General features: G+C 43.8%; 1 protein-coding gene across 1 annotated transcript in view; it reads right to left on the reverse strand.

The window, feature by feature from the left end:
- Nucleotides 1-15,493, reverse strand: part of LOC139392938 (membrane-associated guanylate kinase, WW and PDZ domain-containing protein 2-like) — a 103,228-nt gene extending 87,735 nt beyond the window's left edge. The window contains exons 1-2 of the mRNA XM_071141255.1: nt 15,436-15,493; nt 934-1,053 (exon numbers count right to left, since the gene is read on the reverse strand). Coding sequence (XP_070997356.1) covers nt 934-1,053; nt 15,436-15,457 — 142 coding nt within the window. The 5' untranslated portion in view covers nt 15,458-15,493. The remainder of the gene's footprint in view (nt 1-933; nt 1,054-15,435) is intronic.
- Nucleotides 15,494-17,739: the final 2,246 nt, after the last annotated feature.

A 17,739-nucleotide genomic window follows, 5' to 3' on the forward strand; every position in this document is an offset into this window, starting at 1 on the left:
ACACAAAAGAAAACAGGGATCTCTCCATCTCTATCGCCCTGCATCCCTCTCCCTCTCTCTCTATCTCTATCTCTCTCTCTCTCTCTCTCTCACCCAGTAGATATGAGAGTTTATCAAAATTGAATTTGCTTTTCCAATTCTTTGTGGGTCTGTGTAATCTTAGGGAAATATGTGTCTCTAATATGGTCATACATTTGGCAGGATGTTAGGAAGTGCAGCTCAGTTTCCACCTCATTTTGTGGGCAGTGTGCACATAGCCTGTCTTCTCTTGAGAACCAGGTCTGCCTACGGCGGCCTTTCTCAATAGCAAGGCTATGCTCACGGAGTCTGTACATAGTCAAACTCTCCTTCTCTAATTGAGCATTACATAATAAAAAGGTAAATGTTGGTGGTACAGCAATGCAGCCACCGAGAAGAGAAGAAGGGTTCTCTCTACGGAAGACCACATCCTCGGAGAGAGAATCTAACATCGCTCCTGGCAACCAACCGTTAAATTGACCATCTGCAATTTATTTTTCTGCCATGACAGGCGCGAGGCTGAGCGGGAGGGCTCGCGAGGGAGCTGACATGGAGTTAATGCATTATCTGTCTGTGTGGTGGAGTCCCCTGTATCTGACAGAGTGGAGAGCCAGTAGTTTAGTACATCCAGCACAGAGCCACACAGACCAGGGCAGATGGAGAGAAATTGGAGTCATGTTTATTATAGAGCCATTAGGGCTCAGAGGAGAGCCAGCATGAAAGAGAGTGTAGTGGTGTTGTGGTGTGTGTGAGAGTGTGAGAGTGTGTTTTCATTCTTCTCTGTCAGAGAGTGGAAGGATGGTCGATAAACAAGCAGCTACATAATACAATTATTACAACAAGCAAAATCAGGAAAGCCCCCCCCCCCAAAAAAAATATGATACACCCCCAAAAAAGTGAAAAGCTTGCTTTTACCTTCATAAGTTCCGCTCTCTAGTAAGGCTCCACTTTTCTCCAAATCCATAAACTGATCAACAGTCACAAAGTTGTAGTCCACCCCCGGGACCTCTCCCTCCTTGGGCTGCCTGGTTGTACCTATCAGAGAGGAGAGGGGTTACAGTTACAATCAGGGAACGTACTAAGAAACTGTGCATACAGGAGAGAGGAACAGTATGAACTGTGTGCACCGTAGAAATAGAATGAAAGAATTGTAAATATTTTTTTTTTTTTACCCCTTTTTCTCCCCAATTTCATAGTAGCTACTATCCTGTCTCATCATTACAACTCCCGTACGGGCTCGGTGGAGACGAAGGTTGTCATGCATCCTCTGATACACAACCCAACCAAGCCACACTGCCATCCAACCTGGAAGCCAACACCGTGCCCCTGGCAACCTTGGTTAGCGCACCACAGGAGTCACTGGTGCGCGATGAGACAAGGATTTCCCTACCGGCCAAACCCTCCCTAACCCGGACAACGCTGGACGCAGCATTGTGCAAGATGATGCAGCATTGTGTGCCAATTTAGTCTGGTGCCACAAGCTCTTATCGCCTGTCACATGTCATTATGATGTAACAGCGGTGACAGGAGGTGCTGGATTGGTGCAAACTGAATGACCCCACGCCTTCTGTCACGACAGTCACAAAAGCTGTGAGATACTCTGTGCTTTTCTTCAGTAAGTTGATTTTGGACTCCGCCACCCTATCTCTCAACGCTGCTGACAGAGAGTCCAAGTGTGAAATAAATGAAAGAAAAGAAAATGACTCCACCAAGGCCATTAAAGCCCTTGCCAACGTTGTCTTAACGCTCAATGTTGATGAATCTGTCCTTAGATGGGAAAAGCAAACCGTTGGAGATGTCAACAGATACCATGCAACGGAAACCCAGAATTCTCTCAGAGTTCAGCATCAACATCAAACCATGGTGCTCCACATCAAAACACACCAGGCTGAGAGAGTTCTAGGTGAGGGTTGACAGAGGAGTGGAAGGGGGCTGGTCTAGGGGCGTGAGGATGGCACATCTGAGCCATGTTGATATGTGGTGAGGAGATGCTAGTGAACACACATACAGTGTGTGTGTGTGTGTGTGTGTGTGTGTGTGTGTGTATCTATGTGTGAGATACACTATGGCACTTCCAGTGCTACCCTGCATGAGGCCTGCGTAACGACAACAGATTACACCTCCCGACCGCGCTACAGAACGGCCGACACACAGCACAACACTTCAAAAGGAACCTTTGATGTCATGGAACTACTGTATAATTAGCACCGTCTTCCAGTGGGGACTTTTCTGTGGCGACACTTTCTAAGAGGAGCAACCTATAAGGCATGAAAGTGGTTTTCTGTACTTTCAGAGTTCTGGGTCATCTGTTAGATTTGACATTAGTGTAACATCCAAGCTGGTTTAAGAGAGACATTTGTAGTGACGATTCCCTATAAAAAGCCACTGGCACAGCAGAGAGATGTCCATAACACGTCCACAGAAATTGCTTTCTAACCGTAACTATTTTCGTTCCCATTTTATCGATCCAATACAAATATTAGCATATAAAAGGTGAGCATGCTCTGTGATACAGTAAGAATTGTATGCCCTCTCCTCTTCCGTCTCCGCCAACCCTTCCTGGTCACCTGTGCTACATGTGACCAGTGAACCATGACCCCAACATATTGTGCCCTCTAGTGGACAAATAAGTTATAATAACCATTGACAGACAGCATATACAATGCCATATAAACAGGCCAAAACGGCTCCTACACACCGGCCCCTATGGTTTGCAATGTAGAAATCACCACTTAGCATGATGAGTATACACTTCCATATGCGGTAACACATCCTCGATAGACAAAAGGTTATTCTTCTTCCCTAGTGACTGATCTAAGAAGCCTATATTTATCTGTAATTTACAAAAGCCCCAATGGTATACATTTACAATAAATTAGGGCCACATACCTAATAAATCAAGCTGACATACTGTAGGTGCTTTGCCCCTAGTGGGTATTTTCAAGGCTGTTCCCAAGGGAATTTGGGCACCTGGGGCATTTCTAGAGTGCTGATAATTTACACTAAAGCTGTGTATTGTACAGGAAATGATTTTTCATGTTCAACAAACATCCTACTTATTAATCTCCTGTTCGATGGGAGGTGAAGCAAAGAGAGAGAGAGAGATGGAGAGAGAGTGAGTGAACACAGACGATTCATCAGAGGGGAAGCCAGGATTTTCACTGGAGCAATCTGCAAACAAAGCCGAGAATAACACAAACAGATTACCAGAGATAACTGTGGCGAATACCCAGCTATTTGTCCCGCGGTACAATGCTGTAATGACTCAGAAGCGGCTGTCGTCTTTCCACGTACAAAATGTTCCTTGGAACTCCTGGGGAGCGGAGAGGGGAGTAGGGGATAAGAGAATAAGGGAGAGAGAAAACAATAATGATGTCTGAACATCTCTTCCTCTCCGCTGAGAGAGAGAGAGAGAGAGAGAGAGAGAGAGAGAGAGAGAGTGAAGGGTCTGTGAGAAGAAGGCGTGGAGATGAAGCATGTCTCATGGAGTAGACTAGAGTTGCAGCGTGGGCAGTAGAGCTGCCGGCCAGCCAGGCCTCTACTACTCTCCCATCTCTCTCTCCCTACACTACAGTTATATCCATCCATAGGGTTTCATAGCCAGGGGCCAATAGATCAGCTCTTAACACATCCAGCTTAGTACCATTGTACAGTAATGGATCCCAGGTCAGGGCATCTAGCCTGCCTCGTTTTAAATCCAAACCCATTCAACAATGCACTTCAGTGGAATAAATGTACCCAGCCAGAAGGGCAGCCATCTGCGCATTGCGCTTCATGTGTCATGCATTAGCATGACCCTTAAGTATATCTACACTGTTTAACATCGCTGATTGGCAGAGGCATCGGTAACTGGATCACAACTATGTGAATCCATGTGTGTGTCCCAAATGGTACCCTATTCCCTATATAGTGCACTACTTCTGACCAGGGCCCTATTCCCTATATAGTGCACTACTTTTGACCAGGGTCCTATTCCCTATATAGTGCACTACTTTTGACCCAGGCCCACTGGGCCCATAGGGCTCCGGTCAAAAGAAATGCGCTACATCGCAGCCCAAGACTGTTAAATGAGTGTGTCAGACCATCTGCAAGTGGAAATATTGGCTCCAACTTCAAACACTGCTGGGATGGCGGTGCAACAGAGGTCAGGTTCAGTGAGTGCATATCCCCAGGCTTTGGAGAGAAATAGTAAGATATACTACGTCCGGACTTCAATCTCTCTCCCACGATACCATATCAACCCTCAAGCAGCTATGATCAAGCCTGAAAATCCACAGCTACTATGGCAAGAGGCAGAAAAGCACAGGGAGAAATATCCCCTTCTCTAAGTGTGTAGAGAGTGTGTAGAGCTTAGAGGGACACTGCCTATATAGACCACAAGTCACTTCACAGGTCTCCAGCCATCCATCAATCAGAGGAGAGTGAGAAAGACACCACATGACCAGAAGACCCTTTCAAATCATCATTATTGCACATCCCTGACCCCTCTCAGTCTGACCTCTCCCCCTCCCTCCCTCTCTCCATCTTGGAGAGCAGCTATTACAGTCAGTGTGGTTTTAGAACTAGCCAACGTGATGTGACAGACTGCAGAAGAAGACTTGAGGCTGTACCTCTGTCCACCCTGCTTACCTTCCCCCGCTCCTTACACATATGCTAGCCTTCAGACTGCATTAAAAGACCACATGATGCCAGCAGCAGCGGCTATTGCTTTCACAGCTAGTCGAAGGCCTAGCTTACTGAGATACAGACACACAGAGACAGGCTTGACCTCTTGACCTCTGAATCTCATATACTTGTTGTACTCTGTCCCTGACAAACAACATGCAGCGAGTTTCAAAACAGCCTTGAGTTTCACTTAGCAAGCCACTTCTGGGAGAAACTGTTCCATGTCAAACTGAAATCTCCAGCTCCACTGCCTCCAGTAGTCAGACCCAGTGTGTGTGTCAATGGGCTGCAGTGCATTGAAGGGGCTGGGATAGAGGGACTGTGTGGGCAGGAGCTGGTGATGGGATCAGCTTCCGCTTGGCTGGGTAACGCCCCTCTAGGTCCAGTGTGTTGTGACAGTGTGTCAGTCAGGTCTGTGCTGTGGTCCCTCTGGGGCCCTCTGGGGCCCTCTGGCCGGAGGTGCTCAGTAGCTCCCTCTATTCACTTCCCTAATCCCCCTGTTATGACAGCGAGAGATGGCGACAAACGCCCCATTGTCCAGATCTTAATCTAACCCTTTAGCCAATTAGGAAATGGCCGGCCTTCCTAATGCCTGGGAATTAGTGGGATGGATTGCGGTGCCATTCAGTGTTGTCCGGCCGCCACGGGAGACCGGGAGTCGGGTAACGTGGGGTGGAGAGGGCTGAACGAGGGCACTGACGAAAAGCTGCATTCGCCTGCACTTTCTGTTCATTGGTGGCAGTGGCAACGCATGGTCACTTAGCCGTGGATGTGCTTAGTCACTGTTGTCATAGACGGCTGCCTTAATCAACCCTGATTAGATGTCTGATACACTTTAATAAACCTTCATTGAACTAAAAGAGAGAGACAAAGAGAGAGTGAGAGAGACAGAGAGAGACAACGAGAAAGAGAAAGACACAAAGAGAGAGAGAGCCAAAGAGAGAGAGAGAGAAAGAGAGAGAGAGACAAAGAGAGAGCGAGAGACAGAGATCAAATCAAATCATTGGACAGATACACATGGTTAGCAGATGAAATTGCGAGTGTAGCGAAATGCTTATCCTTCTAGTGCATTAGTATCTAACAGGTAATATTTAATAATTCCACAACAAAACCTAATACACACAATCTAGTAAAGGAATGGGATGAGAATATATAAGTATAACATATATGGATGAGCGGTGACAGAGCGGCTAAGATGCAATAGATAGTAAAGAATAGATCGTGAAGTATACAGTATATACATATGAGATAAGTAATGCGAGATATGTAAACATTATTGAAGTGGCATTATTAAAATGACTAGTATTCCATTTATTAAAGTGGCCAATGATATCAAGTCTGTAGGTAGGCAGCCACCTCTCTGTGCTCGTGATGTCTGTTAAACAATGGCCTTGAGATAAAAACTATTTTTCAATCTCTCTGTCCCAGCTTTGATTCACCTGTACTGATCTCGCCTTCTGGATGGTAGTGGGTGAACAGGCCGTGGCTCGGGTGGTTATTGTTCTTGATGATCTTTTTGGCCTTCCTGTGACATCGGGTGTTGTAGGTGTCCTGTAGGGCAGGTAGTTTGCCCCCAGTGATGCGTTGTGCAGACCTCACTACCCTCTGGAGAGCCTTGCAGTTGTGGGCGGTGCAGTTGCTGTACCAGGCGCTGATACAGCCCGACAGGATTCTCTCAATTGTGCACCTGTAAAAGTTAGTCTTTACAACCTCAGCCTTCTGAGGTTGAAGTGCATGGATCATTTCAGTATGTCCGTGATGTGTACACCGAAGAACTTCAAACTTTTCACCTTCTCCACTGCTGTCCCGTTGATGTGGATAGGGGTTGCTCCCTTTGCTGTTTCCTGTCCACGATCATCTCTTTTGTTTTGCTGACATTGAAAGAGGGCCTTTTCCTGACACCACACCTCCTCCCTGTAGGCTGTCTCGTCGTCGTTGTTGATAAACAGGCCTACCACTGTAGTATCATATGCAAACTTGATGATTGAGTTGGAGGTGTGCATGGCCATGCAGTCATGGGTGAACAGGTAGTACAGGAGAGGGCTGAGAACGCACCCTTGTGGGGCCCCAGTGTTGAGGTTCAGCGGAGTGGAGATGTCGTTTTCTACCTTCACCACCTGGGGGTGCCCCGTCAGGAAGTTTGGAGGGTGCTATGGTGTTGAATGCTGAGCTGTAGTTAATGAACAACATTCTTACATAGGTATTCCTCTCTTCCAGATGGGATAGGGCAGTGTGCAGTGTGACCTATTGGGGTGGTAAGCAAATTGGAGTGGGTCTAGGGTGACAGGTAGGGTGGAGGTGATATGATCCTTGACTAGTCTCTCAAAGCAGATAGCGAGAGAGAGAAAGACCGAAAGAGAGAGAGAGAGAGAGCAATATGTGAGAAAGAAGGTTGCGTTTTCATTGGGGGATACAGCAGCACAAATGATTAACAGGCACATATCCCTATCCCATTACACACAACAGAGTGCTGTTGTCCTCATGCGCAGTGAGGAAAAACACACGTGGTGGCCCTCCTTAAACATGTTTCCTAAACTAGTCTTCCTATTGATGATCAGTAATGTGGGATTGATTAGGAAGAAAGGAGAAAGAGAGAAAGACAGAAAGATGGAGATTGAGAGGAAGCACTGACTGGATCATCTCACTGAAGTCTGTAAAACCTGCAGGGCCAGAGGTATGAATCTGCCAGCTCAGATGCAATCACAACTAATCATACACACAGGAACACTATTACTACCTAGCATTGTACCATCACACAGGAACACTATTACTACCTAGCATTGTACAATCACACAGGAACACTATGACTACCTAGCATTGTACCATCACACAGGAACACTATTACTACCTAGCATTGTACCATCACACAGGAACACTATTACTACCTAGCATTGTACCATCACACAGGAACACTATGACTACCGAGCATTGTACCATCACACAGGAACACTATTACTACCTAGCATTGTACCATCACACAGGAACACTATTACTAACTAGCATTGTACCATCACACAGGAACACTATTACTACCTAGCATTGTACCATCACACAGGAACACTAATACTACCGAGCATTGTACAATCACACAGGAACACTATTTCTACCTAGCATTGTACCATCACACAGGAACACTATTACTACCTAGCATTGTACCATCACACAGGAACACTATTACTACCTAGCATTGTACCATCACACAGGAACACTATTTCTACCTAGCATTGTACCATCACACAGGAACACTATGACTACCTAGCACTGTACCATCACACAGGAACACTTTGACTACCTAGCATTGTACCATCACACAGGAACACTATTACATAGCATTGTACCATCACACAGGAACACTATGACTACCGAGCATTATACAATCACACAGGAACACTAATACTACCTAGCATTGTACCATCACACAGGAACACTATGACTACCGAGCATTATACAATCACACAGGAACACTATGACTACCGAGCATTGTACAATCACACAGGAACACTATGACTACCGAGCATTGTACAATCACACAGGAACACTATTACTACCTAGCATTGTACCATCACACAGGAACACTATGACTACCTAGCATTGTACCATCACACAGGAACACTATGACTACCGAGCATTGTACAATCACACAGGAACACTATGACTACCTAGCATTGTACCATCACACAGGAACACTATGACTACCGAGCACTGTACAATCACACAGGAACACTAATACTACCTAGCATTGTACAATCACACAGGAACACTATTACTACCTAGCATTGTACCATCACACAGGAACACTATTACTACCTAGCATTGTACCATCACACAGGAACACTGACTACCGAGCATTGTACAATCACACAGGAACACTAATACTACCTAGCATTGTACCATCACACAGGAACACTATTACTGCCTAGCATTATACCATCACACAGGAACACTATTACTACCTAGCATTGTACCATCACACAGGAACACTATTACTACCTAGCATTGTACCATCACACAGGAACACTATTACTACCTAGCATTGTACCATCACACAGGAACACTATGACTACCTAGCATTGTACCATCACACAGGAACACTATGACTACCGAGCATTGTACAATCACACAGGAACACTATGACTACCTAGCATTGTACCATCACACAGGAACACTATGACTACCGAGCATTGTACAATCACACAGGAACACTATTACTACCTAGCATTGTACAATCACACAGGAACACTAATACTACCTAGCATTATACAATCACACAGGAACACTAATATCTAGCATTATATCATCACAAAGGAACACTATTACTACCTAGCATTGTACCATCACACAGGAACACTATTACTACCTAGCATTGTACCATCACACAGGAACACTATTACCAACTAGCATTGTACCATCACACAGGAACACTATGACTACCTAGCATTGTACCATCACACAGGAACACTATGACTACCGAGCATTGTACAATCACACAGGAACACTATGACTACCTAGCATTGTACCATCACACAGGAACACTATGACTACCGAGCATTGTACAATCACACAGGAACACTAATACTACCTAGCATTGTACAATCACACAGGAACACTATTACTACCTAGCATTGTACCATCACACAGGAACACTATTACTACCTAGCATTGTACCATCACACAGGAACACTGACTACCGAGCATTGTACAATCACACAGGAACACTATGACTACCGAGCATTGTACAATCACACAGGAACACTAATACTACCTAGCATTGTACCATCACACAGGAACACTATTACTGCCTAGCATTATACCATCACACAGGAACACTATTACTACCTAGCATTGTACCATCACACAGGAACACTATTACTACCTAGCATTGTACCATCACACAGGAACACTATTACTACCTAGCATTGTACCATCACACAGGAACACTATGACTACCTAGCATTGTACCATCACACAGGAACACTATGACTACCGAGCATTGTACAATCACACAGGAACACTATGACTACCTAGCATTGTACCATCACACAGGAACACTATGACTACCGAGCATTGTACAATCACACAGGAACACTATTACTACCTAGCATTGTACAATCACACAGGAACACTAATACTACCTAGCATTATACAATCACACAGGAACACTAATATCTAGCATTATATCATCACAAAGGAACACTATTACTACCTAGCATTGTACCATCACACAGGAACACTATTACTACCTAGCATTGTACCATCACACAGGAACACTATTACCAACTAGCATTGTACCATCACACAGGAACACTATGACTACCTAGCATTGTACCATCACACAGGAACACTATGACTACCGAGCATTGTACAATCACACAGGAACACTATGACTACCTAGCATTGTACCATCACACAGGAACACTAAGACTACCGAGCATTGTACCATCACACAGGAACACTATGACTACCGAGCATTGTACAATCACACAGGAACACTATGACTACCTAGCATTGTACCATCACACAGGAACACTATGACTACCGAGCATTGTACAATCACACAGGAACACTAATACTACCTAGCATTGTACCATCACACAGGAACACTATTACTACCTAGCATTGTACCATCACACAGGAACACTATTACTACCTAGCATTGTACCATCACACAGGAACACTATTACCAACTAGCATTGTACCATCACACAGGAACACTATGACTACCTAGCATTGTACCATCACACAGGAACACTATGACTACCGAGCATTGTACAATCACACAGGAACACTATGACTACCTAGCATTGTACCATCACACAGGAACACTAAGACTACCTAGCATTGTACCATCACACAGGAACACTATGACTACCGAGCATTGTACAATCACACAGGAACACTAATACTACCTAGCATTGTACAATCACACAGGAACACTATTTCTACCTAGCATTATACCATCACACAGGAACACTATTTCTACCTAGCATTGTACCATCACACAGGAACACTATTACTACCTAGCATTATACCATCACACAGGAACACTAATACTACCGAGCATTGTACAATCACACAGGAACACTATTTCTACCTAGCATTGTACCATCACACAGGAACACTATTACTACCTAGCATTGTACCATCACACAGGAACACTATTACATAGCATTGTACCATCACACAGGAACACTATTACATAGCATTGTACCATCACACAGGAACACTATTATATAGCATTGTACCATCACACAGGAACACTATTACATAGCATTGTACCATCACACAGGAACACTATTACCTAGCATTGTACCATCACTGATGACTGGGGGCCTTGGAAGTGATATTTACAGTGTAAGACAAATGACAGTATGTACATTACATTACGTTCCCTTTAGGAGTAGCTGCAAGACATCCATTGATACATTTGTTGCGAGTTATCTGACCATTGAGATATTCTTTGAGTGGAAGGCTGTTACAGTACAATCCCCATGTCCATCTCCAACCTGCGTCTCAGTCCATAACCATGCTATTGTAATGGTCTGTAATAGAGGTCGACCGATTATGATTTTTCAACACCGATACCGATGAATCTGACGATTTTTAAAATGTATTTGTAATAATGACAATTACAACAATACTGAATGAACACTTATTTTAACCTAATATAATACATCAATAAAATCAATTTAGCCTCAAATAAATAATGAAACATGTTCAATTTGGTTTAAATAATGAAAAAACTAAGTGTTGGAGAAGAGAGTAAAAGTGCAATATGTGCCATGTAAGAAAGCTAACGTTTAAGTTCCTTGCTCAGAACATGGGAAACTAATGAAAGCTGGTGGTTCCTTTTAACAGGTAAGAAGTTTTAGGTTGCAGTTATTATAGGAATTATAGGACTATTTCTCTTTTTTCCATTTGTATTTCATATACCTTTAACTATTGGATGTTCTAATAGGCACTTTAGTATTGCCAGTGTAAAAGTATAGCTTCTGTCCCTCTCCTCGCTCCTACCTGGGCTCGAACCAGGAACACAACGACAACAGCCACCCTCGAAACAGCGTTACCCATCGCTCCACAAAAGCCGCGGCCCATGCAGAGCAAGGGGAACAACTACTCCAAGTCTCAGAGCGAGTGACGTTTGAAACGCTATTAGCATTTATCACCCCGCTAACTAGCTAGCCATTTCACATTGGTTACACCAGCCTAATCTCGGGAGTTGATAGGCTTGAAGTCATAAACAGCTGCTGGCAAATGCACGAAAGTGTTGTTTGAATGAATGCTTATGAGCCTGCTGCTACCTACCAGCGCTCAGTCAGACTGCTCTATCAAATCATAGACTTAGTTGTAACATAATAACACACAGAAATACGAGCCTTAGGTCATTAATATGGCCGAATCTGGAAACTATCATCTCGAAAACAAGACGTTTATTCTTTCAGTGAAATACAGAACCGTTCCATATTTTATGTAACGGGTGGCATCCCTAAGTCTAAATATTCCTGTTACATTGCACAACCTTCAATGTTATGTCATAGTTACGTAAAATTCTGGCAAATTGGGCGGCCCAAACTGTTGCATATACACTGACTCTGCGTGCAATGAACACAAGAGAAGTGACACAATTTCACCTGGTTAATATTGCCTGCTAACCTGTATTTATTTTAGCTAAATATGCAGGTTTAAAAATATATAGTTCTTTGTATTGATTTTAAGAAAGGCATTGATGTTTATGGTTAGGTACACATTGGAGCAACGATATGCACCGCATCGATTATATGCAACGCAGGACACGCTACATAAACTAGTAATATCATCAACCATGTGTAGTTTAACGAGTGATTATGATTGATTGATTGTTTTTTATAAGATAAGTTTAATGGTAGTTAGCAACTTACCTTGGCTTACTGCATTCGCATAACAGGCAGGCTTCTCGTGGAGTGCAATGTAATCAGGTGGTTAGAGCGTTGGACTAGTTAACTGTAAGGTTGCAAGATTGAATCCCCCGAGCTGACAAGGTAAAAATCTGTCGTTCTGCCCCTGAACGAGGCAGTTAACCCACTGTTCCTAGGCCGTCATTGAAAATAAGAATGTGTTCTTAACTGACTAGTTAAATAAAGATTAAATAAAGGTGTAAAAATATATATACAAAATATCGGACAAATAGTTTTCCAAAAATACAAATATCCGATTGTTATGAAAACTTGAAATTGGCCCTAATGAATCGGCCATTCCGATTAATCGGTCGACCTCTAGTCTGTAATGGTCTGCATAGCAGCAAATGTCTGAAGCCATTACCGCCAGTGGAAGCTCTTTCACTGGCGGTAACATATCAGTCTCTTGCCACTGAGATGAAAGACCAAGGACATGGTAGAGGACTCAGGTACACTGGGGTTTGTGTCTGATACAGACAGCAATGTGCTAGCTGCAGAGATAACACTGACACCAATAGGATTGTCCGTCCTCTACCAAAAAACTAAATTGAAAGTTATTTTAAGTCCAGTAAAAAAGGCTTCATCTGAGTCCGGGAAGTCCCAGAACACATCACATTCAGATCTCTCACTGAAAGATCCAGCTAAAACTACTGAAGCCAAGAAGAGTGGAAGTGAAGTTTTCACTAGTCCCTCTAGCTGTGCCTGTGAATCTGGGGAGCTAGCCCCACTCAGGCAGCAGTCAAACAGAGACGTGAGTGATGAAGCAACCTGGAGACGTTGACAGTGACAGATTGGTTATTCATCCAGCTTGTCATCAGAGGCTTCTCCAGTACTTAGTGTGCTTCATCATCAGTGTTTTGGAGGAATCTTAAGTCTGATACCAAACTCTCTCAAGTAACTGTCTACAGTACAAACTAGAGGTCGACCGATTATGATTTTTCAACGCCGATACCGATTATTGGAGGACCTAAAAAGCCGACACCGATTAATCGGTCGATTTAAAATATATATATATATTTGTAATAATGACAATTACAACAATACTGAATGAACACTTATTTTAACTTAACATAATACATCAATAAAATCAACTTAGCCTCAAATAAATAATGAAACATGTTCAATTTGGTTTAAATAATGCAAAATCGAAGTGTTGGAGAAGAAAGTAAAAGTGCAATATGTGCCATGTAAGAAAGCTAACGTTTAAGTTCCTTGCTCAGAACATGAGAACATATGAAAGCTGGTGGTTCCTTTTAACATGAGTCTTCAATATTCCCAGGTAAGAAGTTTTAGGTTGTAGTTATTATAGGAATTATAAGACTATTTCCCTCTATACCATTTGTATTTCATTAACCTTTGACTATTGGATGTTCTTATCGGCACTTTAGTATTGCCAGTATGACAGTATAGCTTCCGTCCCTCTCCTCGCTCCTCCCTCGGCTCGAACCAGGAACACAATGACAACAGCAACCCTCGAAGCAGCGTTACCCATGCAGAGCAAGGGAAACAACCACAGGCTCAGAGAGAGTGATGTTTGAAACGCTATTAAATCAAATCAAATCCAATTTTATTTGTCACATACACATGGTTAGCAGATGTTAATGCGAGTGTAGGGAAATGCTTGTGCTTCTAGTTCCGACAATGCAGTAATAACCAACAAGTAATCTAGCTAACAATTCCAAAACTACTACCTTATAGACACAAGTGTAAGGGGATAAAGAATATGTACATAAAGATATATGAATGAGTGATGGTACAGAGCGGCATAGGCAAGATACAGTAGATGGTATTGAGTGCAGTATATACATATGAGATGAGTATGTAAACAAAGTGGCATAGTTAAAGTGGCTAGTGATACATGTATTACATAAAGATGCAGTAGATGATATATGATGGTACAGAGCGGCATAGGCAAGATACAGTAGATGGTATTGAGTACTGTATATACATATACATATGAGATGAATAATGTAGGGTATGTAAACATTATATTAGGTAGCATTGTTTAAAGTGGCTAGTGATATATTTTACATATTAGCGCGCTAACTAGCTAGCCAGTTGATAGGCTTGAAGTCATAAACAGCGCAATGCTTGACGCACAACGAAGAGCTGCTGGCAAAACGCCCGAAAGTGCTGTTTGAATGAATGTTTACGTGCCTGCTGCTGCCTACCACCGCTCAGTCAGATACTTAGATACTTGTATGCTCAGTCAGATTATATGCAATGCAGGACACGCTAGATAATATCTAGTAATATCATCAAACATGTGTAGTTAACTAGTGATTATGATTCATTGATTGTTTTTTATAAGATAAGTTTAATGCTAGCTAGCTTGGCTTACTGCATTCGCGTAACAGGCAGTCAGTCTCCTTGTGGAGTGCAACGAGAGAGAGGCAGGCCGTTATTGCGTTGGACTAGTTAACTGTAAGATTGGATCCCCGAGCTGACAAGATGAAAATCTGTAATTCTGTCCCTGAACGAGGCAGTTAACCCACCGTTCCTAGGCCACCATTGAAAATAAGAATGTGTTCTTAACTGACTTGCCTTGTTAAATAAAGATTAAATAAAGGTTTCCAAAAATACAGATTTCCGATTGTTATGAAAACTTGAAATCGGCCCTAATTAATCGGCCATTCCGATTAATCGGTCGACCTTTAGTACAAACAACATTCCTTGTAACTAAACAAGCCAAACAATGTAGAGCAAACATTTCACAATACAGCACCAGCATATAGCCAACTCGCTGTAAAAGTAATAGTTTTCTGACATGGAAATGTTATATTCCACATTCCACCGTGTACATTTCCTGTACCGTACCTACCCCTAACGAAATACTTGATCATGGTGTCTGTGTCCTTGTGGAACAGGCTGACGCTCAGAACATGTATTCTCCTCCTCTCCTCCTTCCAGGGTTCTGTACTCTTTCATCACATTTCAAACATCCCTTTGGTCTCGCTCCGCATCTGAGCCTCGAGAGAATCAAAGCAGTCACTTTTGGTGTTACAGTGTGACACAGTAATTCTGCAACCTGGAGACACTTGACAGCAAATACAGAGGTGCTTGGAGGCGCTAGGCATCCACTCAAACCAGTCCCTTTAATCTGGGGAGATCCAAAAACAAGAGAAAAGACAACAACGCTTTCTTTCCCCTCACAGCTGTTTCACTCTGTATCCATGGACGACAGGAGCCTCGTCATTCACACACAGCCCAACCCAGGTAGGTATGGAGAAAGAGGGGGAGATAGATGGAGAGAGAGAAAGAGAGGGATGGAGAGATAGACATACACCCACACATACACACACACACACACACATACACAGATTAGGGGCGAGCTGATGTCATCCGTTTGGATGTGTGGCCCTGGGGTGTGTGTGTGTGTGTATGCGTTTGCATGTGTGCCTGTGTCTCTGTGTCTCTGTGCAGTCCAGACACAGTGGGACTGATGGTGGATGTGAAAGTGCTGCTGTCAGCTTAATCCTCACACTGCAGCCAGAGATGTCCCTATCTCGGCCAGAGACCACATTACCACCCAATGACACAATCTGTTTGTCAGGGACGCCTGCCTGCCTGTCTCCATGGCTGTCTACCTGCCTGCCTACTCTGATTCAGTTATAACGCCCTATCACAGCCAGTTAGGTCTGAAGCTTAGGGCGGCCATACTAGCAGACAACAGGTCCACATACCATCATGACCCTATTTGGTGCCATGGCCGAGCTCTGGATTGTTCCATTGTTATCTGAAGTGGTTTTCACCCAGGTCGTTTATTTGCTACAGCCCTACTGTCCTGGGAGCCATTTTGTCAGTTTGGATTGAAGCGTTAGTCTCTTGAGTCCTGCTTGGGATTTGAACCCATAACCGTGTTGGGTCAGAGGTGGAAATAATCAGTACTCTACATGGTGGCAATCATCCACACAGCAACCTCTGACCCTTTAAATTCAGAGGTTGAGCCACACCAGGAACCTCTATCACCACCAGCTGTGTTGTGTGTGAGTGTGTGTATTTGCTATTCATGTTTGTGCATTTTCTGTATGTGTGCGTGTGTACTTACAATGTGTGTGTGTGTGTATTTACTGTGTGTGTGTGTGTGTGTGTGTGTGTGTGTGTGTGTGTGTGTGTGTGTGTGTATTTACTGTGTGAATGTGTGTGTTTACTGTGATCATACTAGTAGTGGGAGATGTGGCAGGTCTGTAAACTAGAGGGGGAATTCACATCATACTAGTAGTGAGAGATGTGGCAGGTCAGTAAACTAGAGGGGGAATTCACATCATACTAGTAGTGGGAGATGTGGCAGGTCTGTAAACTAGAGGGGGAATTCACATCATACTAGTAGTGAGCGATGTGGCAGGTCAGTAAACTAGAGGGGGAATTCACATCATACTAGTAGTGAGAGATGTGGCAGGTCTGTAAACTAGAGGGGGAATTCACATCATACTAGTAGTGAGAGATGTGGCAGATCAGTAAACCAGAGAGGGAATTCACATCATACTAGTAGTGAGAGATGTGGCAGGTCTGTAAACTAGAGAGGGAGGGGTTTAACAACATACATGGCATCCCTTTACAATGAGAAGTGTTCCCTGTCGTTCCCTGACATCTGTTTAATGGCTGCTCCAATTAGAGAGGAGCGAGGTGACCACCCCCCACACACACAGGAGCATGGTGGAGTGGAGAGGTAGAGAGTAGAGATACATGGTTCTCCCTGAAGCCCTCTCCTGTCTCTAGTAGCTCCAGCATAGCAACCACAGACTATCAGAGGTGTATATGTAACAGCATAACTTTAGACCGTCCCCTCGCCCATATCCGGGTGCGAACCAGGGACCCTCTGCACACATCAACAACAGTCACCCTCGAAGCATCGTTACCCATCGCTCCACAAAAGCCATGGCCCTTGCAGAGCAAGGGGAACTACTACTTCAAGGTCTCAGAGCAAGTGACGTCACCGATTGAAACGCTATTTAGTGCGCACCACCGCTAACTAGCTAGCCGTTTCACATCCGTTACATATACAGGATCACTTCAGAGAAGGAAAAGCCATTCATTGCATACCACCTCCCTTGTGTGACTGGAGTTTATACATGAGTGTAACCGGTGTGAAATGGCTAGCTAGTTAGCAGATAGATAGGTAACA

The sequence above is a fragment of the Oncorhynchus clarkii genome, chromosome 33, assembly GCF_045791955.1.
Source record: "Oncorhynchus clarkii lewisi isolate Uvic-CL-2024 chromosome 33, UVic_Ocla_1.0, whole genome shotgun sequence".
NCBI classification, from domain to species: Eukaryota; Metazoa; Chordata; class Actinopteri; order Salmoniformes; family Salmonidae; genus Oncorhynchus; species Oncorhynchus clarkii.